Source organism: Ostrea edulis, chromosome 1 (assembly GCF_947568905.1).
Source record: "Ostrea edulis chromosome 1, xbOstEdul1.1, whole genome shotgun sequence".
NCBI classification, from domain to species: domain Eukaryota; kingdom Metazoa; phylum Mollusca; class Bivalvia; order Ostreida; family Ostreidae; genus Ostrea; species Ostrea edulis.
The window spans coordinates 60192912-60204478 of NC_079164.1; the positions used below are offsets into that span (position 1 = coordinate 60192912).

General features: G+C 33.9%; 1 protein-coding gene across 2 annotated transcripts; it reads right to left on the bottom strand.

The window, feature by feature from the left end:
• Nucleotides 1-2798: 2798 nt before the first annotated feature.
• Nucleotides 2799-9631, bottom strand: LOC125649226 (uncharacterized). 2 transcript variants are annotated; one of them, XM_048876572.2, is made up of 3 exons: nt 9517-9631; nt 5469-5819; nt 2799-4302 (listed from the first exon to the last, which is right to left on the bottom strand). In XM_048876572.2, the coding sequence occupies exons 2-3, from the start codon at nt 5760-5762 to the stop codon at nt 2980-2982; spliced, it is 1617 nt and encodes a 538-aa protein (XP_048732529.1). In that variant the 5' UTR covers nt 5763-5819; nt 9517-9631; the 3' UTR covers nt 2799-2979. The 2 variants fall into 2 exon arrangements, with proteins under 2 accessions (XP_048732529.1, XP_048732539.1); XM_048876582.2 differs by lacking the exon at nt 9517-9631 and adding an exon at nt 5910-6808.
• Between the last annotated feature and the right edge of the window lie 1936 nt (nt 9632-11567).

Below are 11567 nucleotides of genomic sequence, written 5' to 3' on the forward strand. Positions count from 1 at the left end.
TTCACCGTGGACCATCGTGAAAAGATTCAGTAACGCAGGGGTTCTAGATTTTTGAAGCGATCAAAAAGTCAGCCTCCTTGGAAATTTATACCAATAACAGATCATTTTGAGCAATGAAGTTACATGTACATATAGTTGATTCAAAGTCAGAACTTTAACCCCCCCCCCCACCCCCCCCACCCCGCGTGTTTCATATATATATATATATATATATCTATATTTCCGAATCGAACCTCTCTGGGCTGAGTGTCTTAACATATCGTTCGGGGTTCTTTCGACACTTTAATTCCATGTCTTTTGCAAAATCGTTGTTAATCAACCGAGTATTTACTTTCGTTAGCCTTTCCCTTTGTTTTTGCCGCATTGAAAAATTAGTTGTGTGTCATTGAGAACTTTATATTGACAGTAGTGGCGAATGGGAAGAAAATAATCTTTAACTTGTGAAATGAACCCATGTGTAGATGCACGAACGCTACCCCCCCCCCCCCCCCCCTCAAATCATGATTTAAGAAAATTGCAGTTTGGGCAAAAATGAGGTAGTTTTAGTCACAGGGGGTTGTCTTCCGGATTGTGGAAAATAAAAAAAAAGAGGAAAAATATGAATACTCTTGAAAACCTCCGTTGAAGTACATTTAGTTTTGATAAAGATGCCGACACGTTTCGGGAATTAATATATCATTTAAATTATACCCAACAAGTAGTATCATATCGATATTAATCAATATGGGAATCTTTGATATCTTTTCACCTTGGTAACGCTACATCTTCCATCTTTTCACCCTGCGTTATTTTCATTTTCAAGCATTTCGTCAAAATAAAGACTATTATGAATCCCAATTTAGTAAGAAATTGAATGTCTTTTTATATTCTTGTGACAGATTATCATGGTTCTTTCTCAAATTGTTCCAAACCTTGAATTCAGCTCATGAAGCAAACATCCGTGCGAATTTTCGTAGGTACTCGATATTAAACACGATACGAGTGTTTGAGAAAAGTAAGTACTTTCATTCAAAGTATGGGGCATATTCTGTTTCTTAATACTTCTGTGCGTTCCGTGCGATATGTGTTAGACAAAGAAAACTCTCATTTATGTTGTTTTTGATAAAAAATAGATAGACCGATCGCTTCAAAAATCTAGAACCCCTGCGTTACTGAATCGTTTCACCATGGTCATGGTGGTCCACGGTTATATTGAAATCAGATTCTCTAAAAAGATCAGTAACTTGCATGTCAACATAATTAACTTGCATGTCGACATAATTATCTTGCATTTCGACATACTTTTCTCGCATGTTGACATAATTCATCTCGCATGTATGGGCAGAAATATGCCACCATACTTACGTAAGCCTATATGTATTTACTTTTTTTTTTAGTATGTATATTGCGTGTGTAACTTCTACATTTCAACAGTGAATTGCAGGAAAGCATGTATATTTCGTTAATTGCAACTATTGTCGATGCAGTATTCAAGCCAATGATATAATGATGTCTTCAAATTCACAGAGTAAAAGAAAACCTAATTGGACGGATGATAAATTACAAGTGCTAGCATAATCAATTCGCGAAAATTGTGGAGGATATAAAAATTGTTAATTATAGGTCAGCGGATACAATTTCTGTAAACGCCGTCACCATATTTCATTTAGCTCTTTACAGACTAAGAGTTACGCCTAGATTTAAGCCATAAAAGTCGGGTGCAAACGTAGTCTGTTTTATGAAACGCAACTTAGTCCGGTTTCATGACTTAGTCCTGTTTTACGTCCAACTAAGCTTACGTCTGCTCGTAGGTCTTTTTGTAAAACGGGCCCATGGACTCGAACCAGCGATCTACAGTTCAGTATTTGACGTGCTAACCTACTCAGCTAGGCGATGACTTTTGAAATGAATAGGCAAATATTGCTGATATTTATATTTTCATCACTGTTTTAAATGGAAGTCAGCTATTATGACGATGTAGAGTACCTCCTAAGGATATTCTCAAATACTGAACATGCGATATAAATTTCTTCTGTAAAAGACTGTTACACTCAGTATGCAAGACACGCAATTATATTTAGTAGCAAGAAGGTCAATGTGTAGATCGATTTTTTTCCAGGGCTTTGTTCTCTTCAAACTTGTCCTATATATGTCAAATTAAAAGGAATATACAGTGAATTAGAATGTGGACTAGAACGCCTACACAGTAGTTCGTCTCGTTCAACACCAACAGATAAAAAAAAAATGAACCTTTTAATTGTTTTAGGGATATCTTATATCAATTATTATGGCAAAAAATATTTTTAGTCAAAAATACAACAAATACCGCCGAAAATTAACTTATCGTTATGCATGGGAAGCACAACTTTACCTGAACAGTAAACAGTTTCATTAACATGTACATTGTATAAGAATATCTCCTGCAGTCCGAGAGAAAGCGTTAATTAAAACTTCCATGTCATAGCATCAACATCTCTAGAAAATGTGTTTGCCTTCAACTGTAATGATAGCTAATTTCTTCATGAATGTGAACAATATGCGCATGAATTTTGATACAGTGCGTTATTCTAACGACTGGGAATCCTGAAAGAAATAAAGGTAGAAACCAATTCTATAAATAAATTTCAATGAAGATACACGAAGGTATGAACCGCTACGCTTCATGTGAAGCGCTAACGCGTTTTTTCAAAAATGAAATTCATTTTCTTAAATATACTTTAGCATTTACTTGGCTAAACTTTCGATAACATTAGAGCATAATATATCCCTTTTTTTCCATTGCATAATCTATTTTTTCCCCATAATAATCTATGCAGAAATATGAGAATTTTTTTTATTAAAAATGACATCACACTGCCAAAACAATATGAAGGTATTGAGCTTTCTAAAGCAAAATTGTCATTAAAACATACGTTCAACATCGCAGGCGGAATATTAAGATTTTCTATCATCTCTAGCCAAAATATCTTTTCTTTTTTATATTTCGTTTTTGATAACTATCTAGGTTGCGGGGTGTGCGTCATGAATTGGGTTGCCACACATCTCGCACTCAGTCCGGTCGTAGTGGTTAGCGTAGGTACACGTGGAACACTGTCGGGAGGTCCACCTTACGTCCATCGACTTTGACGCCTCTTTAGTGTCCCTCGTTTCATTAGTTTTACTACATACTGAACAAATCAGATTACCCATGGGATTTCGAATCGTGCAGTATGGGCATATCCATCCATTTTCATTTAGACTATGACTACCGAAGCGACTGTTATTAGAAGGAGACACTTGGGCGTCAGTAGAAATCTTTCGAGCCACAGGAGCCGAGTGGCTAAAATGGAAGGGTTGAGTTGTACCTAATCTATCATATCTCATTTCCACTATGTCATTGTAAACATTTTCCCCGACAATCCCTTCTTCCTCGGCGCAAACACGCAAGTTAGAAGGTGATAATTGCGCGTGAGCGTAGGATGTTGTTGGCTTGGTAATGGATGACATTTTTGACTCGGGCCCACCTGTAGCACGAGTTATAAGTTCTGATCGATGGCTGACATTTTGAAAGCTACTTCCACCTACATAACCCGAGTCTCGATATGATGAACTTTCCTTTCTGGCGACCCGCTTTAGCGCTTCAGTTTTATCATTTTTAGTTTCCTGCATTAGATGATTGTTCAACTGTTCAGGCTGTAAAATGTCTCCACGAGATCCCCAGTTATACTCTTCCCCGTATCTCTTTCTTAAACTGTCTGTAACAAACGACCATTCATCCGATCCTTTTTTCGGAGGCGACTCCTCTACTTTCACTTTCTCTTTACTTACTAACTTGAGGCTTGCCATCAGGTGATCGTCCAGCGTTCCCTCTTCGAAATTTGGATCTATCTGTTCATACTCCCTGTGTCCGTCGGCATCGTCGTCAATAAATGGAATATTATGATGACTCGCTCTTTCTTCAGAAGGAGAAAAAGTTACTGAATTATGATCTACCTCCGTATCATTTCTACCCTCTGATCCCGATGAAATTTTTACGAATGGATCATTTTTCTTGCCTTTCAACAACGTCACAAATTGTTCTTCCCCTCCGCTGTATTTTTGTCTCAGTGTGAAAATATCACAGGGTCGCATTGAAGTATCTATTCTGTTTAGTATTCTTGACACCAAACGACATTCAACAGAAGCTACAATACATTCAAAGCCTACGGAGAGAATAACATCGTGATTAAGCCTACGGTTTAGCAGTAAACAATCCGCTGACTCCACAAATCCAATTAGTTTAAACACCTCATCCGATTTCTTTAGGTGGGACTCTATCTTTGTTTGATAAAAGCCGCAGTATTTCTGAAAGAAAACAAATTCATTTCATTCTCATAATAATATCAATCCTATAGAAAAGTTTATATCTAAAATCAAGTCCTTTCTTTGATTATCTTATATAAAAATAATGTATTTGTTTGTGTTATATAAAAATAGTGTATATAACACAATAAAATATCAACATTGAAAATGGAACTTTAATCGAAAATTGAAAACGCCACCTACAATGTCATCTCTGAACTCTATATATATCTGATCTCGAATGCATACTATAATTCAAAATTAGAGCAGTGTACCTTCCACATAGCCGAGTTTATGTATGCATTGTTTAAATATAAACACGTATATGACTAAAGTATTGTTCTACCAAAACCGTGCTTAATCAACTTTCAGATAGCAGTAATTACAGTATACCTGTAACCTTTAATAAAAAAACCCACCAACAATAATAAAAAAAACCACCAAATCCCCCCCCCCCCCCCCCCCCAAAAAAAAAACAACAAAAATTCAGTTGCTAGTGTTTGAACTGTAGTTTGTTATTATACTTATGTCCTTTCTATGTATTTAATTATTCCTAAGGGTTGTTTTAAATTGTTTCATATGTTACTATGGTAATCATAGCATTACAGGCGCTATATCATAAAAAATAATTATGCATTTTAATTCTGACACTATATTTTACATGTGTACATCGATTTTATATTGTCTTTTCTCTCACATTTGTAAAGCGCTTTAGAAAACTCTTGTTGATAGGGCGCTATATATATCTTTTAATTACAATTACAAATCTGTGTTTGTCAGCTAAAGACTGACATAATACACTCCCCAATCGTGGTAGCTTTTGCTTCATGATCGGAAACCTAAAACTTAAAACCGAAGACGTAAATATTGGTAGCGATTGCAAACGTCCGGCATTTAGATGTGAGAATCACAGCGGAGCTTTCGAATATGACCGTAAAAACGGATGTCAGGAGTCGCGGCAGGCGTTGGCACGTTAAAAGAATCCTCATTGTAACCCTACGCCGTCTTAAGAGCTAAGGATGGGTCTAAGTTTGTGGTATTTCACATACAGCTGATGACGTCTCAACAGTGAAAAATTCTCGACAAACGTAAAACAAACATACAAAACACACCATATTACATCCTCTAATTTTGAATTAGTTATACATGTTTTACACTGTAGTACTCACTCGTATTCTTTTGAATTCTGGTTTCCATGAATTTTTCCATATTGAAACTAAATAAAATTCTAGGGTTTCAAATGCTTCAGAGGCTTTTTCTAAATCAAAATCGCTCTCAACAGAGCTACAATTTAAAATTTTGTGAAATTCGTGAAAAGAAAATTTCTCATCCGGTTTGCAAAGGCTTAAATATTCGACGATGAACTGAAAGATGGATTGTAGAACAGTCTTGGTAGGGCGTGGCAAGTCCTCCTCTTTTCGGTATTTATTATAAGCATCTTGAGCCCTGTATCGTTTTTCCATTGCAAATACGACTTTCAATTCACTCCCTTAAACGCCATAACACCGAGGGCTGAGAATCTGGAAAAGAGATATATTTTACGTACAACATGTAGACAATGGACATATTAGGAAACAACCATTTTCACTTTCTGTTTTCCTGTAACCTACATTTAAAATTTCCATTCCGGAGCAACGGAAGTTGCGGGAACTATTTAGACAAAAATCTATGAAAACCGTCAAGCAGTTATATTTTCGTTGGAACGCTACTAATAGTATATCACAAGCAGCATAAAATCAGCTGTGTGCTGTGTAGTATATTTTCTGAAATCCTGTTTTCATATCAGCTGCTATTCTCAGAACAAATTTCCTGTGACAGGCGAAGACTTGTACATAAAATGAAACTGGAAAATGACCTAATATGACCTAATATTTTCGGATATGTATAGGTGGTCTATATTTTATTTTAACATGGAAAATTACATGTACAAGTGGAAAGGAATGTTTCTTTGTCACTGGTCAAACAGTTCAACTATATACAAAGCCTTATCTTTACTAAATGTTAATCCTTCGCATAATATGCAGTACATACTGTACTCTTAATGGAAAAAAAATGTAAATAGCTTGATAATCCATGGACACTCTAAATGCTTCTTATAAATTAACATACACTATAATCAATGAATTACACCAGAAAAATAAACCTGAAATTACTTTCAAAACATACCACAATAAACAAGAATGGAGAAAATACATGTACGTAACTGTTTGGTATACCTGTATGTCGAAACAAGGATGTTTATCTTTGAAGCTTAACATGGTTATTTGATATTTGTGTATTGTTGACATACTCTATATGTTCATTCTTCCTTGTTTGTAAATTTTGCAGGATATACGTAGAGTATACATGTAGATGCATATCCATCACTGCATATGTTTATATCATAATTGAGCAGTTGCACTATGATATTTTATTGACAGCATAAAAGCTTCTGTACTGTGAATTTCACCAATAGTGTGGTGTTTTAACTCTTGTAGATTTTTCACTTCTAACAAAAAATGTTCTTTAAATTACAATATATTAATATATGATATCAATAAAAATTTCAACTTAGATCTTCAAAAAGGATAGATACAGAAACATGGAAACATTAAGCAACTTGACAGAAGCCCTCTCTATGGTTGTCTCTCTGTATCTACCTACAGTAAGAGAGAGATAGACATACATACAGTCATGTGATCTGAATTTGGTAGAATAAAGCAAAACATTTCTCAAAACATTCTTCTTAAATCTATTCCTAGCTATAGAACTGCTACTTCCTATCATGAGAAATCATTGGATAGCATTTGATGCCTGTCCACCTAATTGCCTATCAGAGCTAAAGGCATGTCAATATTTTCTACAATTTAATCATAAAAGTAGAATATGGAAATTTTGAAATGCATACATGTTCGTGTGTTATATATGTTACCCTTTTCACACTTACTGCAGCATACATTTACGTTCTTACAGTAATGAATGTTTAGTAGAATATAATGACTAAAAACAATGAAAGCATAATTGACAGAACTCACTCTGTTTTTCATTTCATTCAAAAACAAAACATTTTCCCATTACAATAGATAATTTTATTTTGTAAAGTTTACATGGGGTCTTTGTTGATACAAAATAATCATCCGTGGACATGATGGATAAGCTCATCAACATGCTGAATGGCTTCATCATTTTTCTAGATCAATGATGCATCAAATAATGACTTGATTCTTCACATCCCTGTTTTGGAAACCTGAGGTGTATGGTGTAAGTCCAAAGTGTATACTATTCCTCAGATCTACTGCATTAATACTATTCCTCAGATCTACTGTATTAATACTATTCCTCAGATCTACTGCATTAATACTATTCCTCAGATCTACTGCATTAATACTATTCCTCAGATCTACTGCATTAATACTATTCCTCAGATCTACTGTATGTGTACCTATTTTAGCTCAATCAAAATTTGGCGAAGCCAGAGCTGATGCACTATTTGGCAGAATTAGGATTTAGCGCTTCTTCAATGAGTGAGAATGTTTTACATCTTAGCACAACCATGAACTAGTGCTCTTTCTTCCTCGCCAAAGCCACTTAAATATATATAAATTTCATTTTTTAAAAATGTATGAGGGCATGAATTGTGATGCTTCATGCCAACATACATCATGAGGCGTGTTATTTTTATTTCATTTTCTCATATCTACATTTCACTTTCATTTCTGACAGAATTTCCTGCAGTTTAAAAAAATAGTTGCATTATATTTATCAAGATTCATATATATATATACACACATGTATATGTATGTATGTATGTATGCATGCATGCAAATACCACAAACTTCTTGTACTTTGCATATACTTACAATCTATAAATATGTAGTTACGTAAACACCATGCATAATGCCAGTGTATTTTAATTTTCTACAATTAAAAAAGTGACATATAGGCCCGATGGGCTGGGTGTTTAAATTCCTATCATATGTGTATTTTCATGTTGTGATTGTCTATAACACATGTTACTATAATAACCCAATTACTTGTAAACTTACTTACATATGCATAGTGTTCACATTCATGAGAATTTGAATCCCACTTAAATAAGTACATGGACAGTAGAATTTTGGAAACACGAGGTTTACAATATCATAGATTAGTACATGTAGCGTATTATACAATATTATAACCAGTAAATTTTCGTAAGTCATAAATGATGAAAAATAATAAATTTTGTTTCAGTTGAAAGGTCAGTTTCTATCAAGAAATAGAATACAATGAATTTGAATGAAACAAATCGAATTCATGTGTTTATCAAATAAATCGTACAATATAGGCCTATAAAGACTGACTGAAAAACAATCAGTAACAAAAGATCAATATCAAGTAAAAAAAAAAAAAAAAATAATAAGACGACTAAATTACAACATTCACAATTTATTTGTATTTCATGGAAATGTTTTAGATCCACCTATAAACAGTAATCAGATGGTTTTAGATCCACCTATAAACAATAATCAGATGGTTTTAGATCCACCTATAAACAGTAATCAGATGGTTTTGGTGATTAATCAGACAGGAATTTACATTGGCAACCATCTTATGTATCTACTAGCCAAGTCCTTCCCATGAAAATAAACAAAGCATATTTGTATCTATATGAATTGTGAAAAAGGTATTTGATGATCTGTATACTTATAAAGTGATTGATGAAGGTTGACATTTTACCAAATCATTAAGGAAGTTTTCTTATTAATACGGAATTTCCGTCGAACTTTAAATTCTCTCTTGTGGGTCTGCTTTTGCCATATGGTATAAAATTTCATTGTTTGTTTGAAATGCTTCTAACAAGATGGGTTGAAATCTATTCTCCAATATTCACCCAAAGACACTACCAATAATGATATCTATAGGCCTATTACATGTCGCTCGTTTATTCTCCCTGCACTGAGCCCCACAACAGAAAGTTTTCATGAAAAGCACATTTTGATATTTAGCCTAATACAAAATTTATATGTAGCTTTCCTTTCTGCATTCATAATTACATGAAAATGATATGTTGAAATGATTACATTATTACTGTAAATTTAGAACGTATGGAATAAAGGAGAGGCTCGCATTAGGGTTTCCCCAAGACATTTTGTATCGTTTAATGTTAGGCCTAATCGTTTCTAGTCAACCAATTGAATATAAATCATGTAGGTAATTACCAGAATATATTAAAGTATCGAAAAATAGTCTACGTACCTCTCAAAAGTTATCAGTTACCTAAATTGAAAACAAAATCGAATGAAGGGTTTTTCGCTGGAAATTCTATGAGGGGAATCCCCAAATCTAATAAGTCGTTCGGGAAATGATTCGACACAATCATCGATTCTCTTGAAAAAAAATAATAATATAAGGACGTTAAAAATACATAATCAGTGTATTTTTTTATGCACTAGAAACAAAACCAGCCATTTAATGTAACCTAAAAATAATTATCAAACCAGGTCAAGTCTGTTATTCTTGTGTTTTTGTTTGTTTGTTTGTTTTTTAAGCAGTCTACTATATAAATGCAATATCACAACGTTTTTTGGTTTTGGTTTTTTGGTTTAAACTTAACCGAGGTGCGATACGTACGAATGTTCCTCGCCTACCGCACGGTCTAACTTTTCCCCAGAATTTAAGTTAGCTTTAGATACACAGTAGGTTGCGATTTTTTGGATTTGAGTCCCCAGATCTATAAAGTTCTACAGAATTTTGCTTTTCTATAAAAATTTTCGCTAAACAAGGTTTTGAAAAAATTCACATTGCAATTGCCAAAAAATATTAACTGTGTCCACACAAAATATACACCTGCTGGATAATGACACCGTTTTCTGGTGCTGCCTCATGGAGAGCCCTGTATAAATACAATTTAAAATATATTAGAGGTTATGTGTTTTGTCGAATACAGTGACGAAATTGACAATGATCTATTTGTTCATTTTCTACATTAATTTATTATCTTTAAATTACAAATAATTATACCATTTGGTACAATATCACAAGGTTATAATTGTTGTTGCTCGTAGATAAGCCTAAATTAGTTTAAACTTCATTCTAGATAATAATTTATGAAAGCCTATAAGTATCATATTTTCAAAAAAAATAAATTCACATTTCACTATTTCGTAATTACGAGAAAGATCTTGAGCTCGTTATTACGAGATCATTATTTTAAAATTACTTTTCTCGTAATTATGAGATAATGGAATGTGAATTTATAATTTTTTACACGATACTAATAGGCTTTTGTACTTACAAATGTAGCTGTATTTACCAGATTTTTAAATATATTTTTGTACAATACAAAACAGTTCTTCGTTTTTTGCAAGAGTCAATGAACCATCGCCCTCTTAAAAAAAAAAGGCGTATGAATGTCAATAATATATAGATTTTATCAGGTCTTAAAAATCTTTTATAGCCTCTTTAAATTTTGGAGAGAAAATTAAATAATGGTGCACATCTTCTACTTTTCCACAAGAACACAATGGACTTGCGATAATATCACATAGGTTTGTTAAGAACTAAACATCATTATTCAGTACAAAATTATCACGAAGTCTAGTATGAGTAATATTTAAACGTCTTTCCCCATTGTCACATGTACACGTGTAGGTGTCACATGTACACGTGTAGGATAGGATGGTGGCAATTTAGCGTTACGCTGAGTGAGCATTTCTAATATCAATAAAGAGAGAGTTTTATTCATTAATTACAATGGGATAAAATGTGACTTGTAACATGGCAGACAGCATTTTGGAATACCATATAGTTGTATAAGAACCGTGTTCGGTGTGCAGATGAATGACTAAACTCTTGTATGCGTGACGTGTTTGTGTGTGTTTTAATATTCGGGCACTAAACTCTTGTATGTGTGACGTGTTTGTGTGCTTATGTGTGTTTTAATATTCGGGCACTAAATTCTTGTGTATTTTGAGAATAGCAGATAACATGTTACTTTCCTTTCTTTGATTGAGGTCGTGATAAAGCGCTTCTCTTTGTGTTATTGTACTAAGGCCAATAACGCATCTGACAACATGAAGTTGTGCAGTTTCTCTAACTTTTAAACATCGTTCCCATACTATAGACGCTTACTGGAGTTGAGGTCATATACGAAAACGATGCTGTGGTTTATCCTAAACTTGAGTTTTACTGTTTTTCAAACGTCTGCGATATATTATTTGAAGACAAACTCATGCCATTAGACAATCGTAACTAATCGGTTGTTTCCGTAACCGCAGATCCGATTACGGAAAAGGACCAGTGTGATC

What these genes read in the sequence shown, in the direction of transcription:
- LOC125649226 (XM_048876572.2), bottom strand. Translation starts at nt 5,762, where the DNA reads ATGGAAAAACGATACAGGGCTCAAGATGCTTATAATAAATACCGAAAA. An exon ending in CAGAATTCAAAAGAATACGA is followed by an intron (nt 4,303 to 5,468) that starts GTGAGTACTACA and finishes GTTTTCTTTCAG; the next exon opens with AAATACTGCGGCTTTTATCA.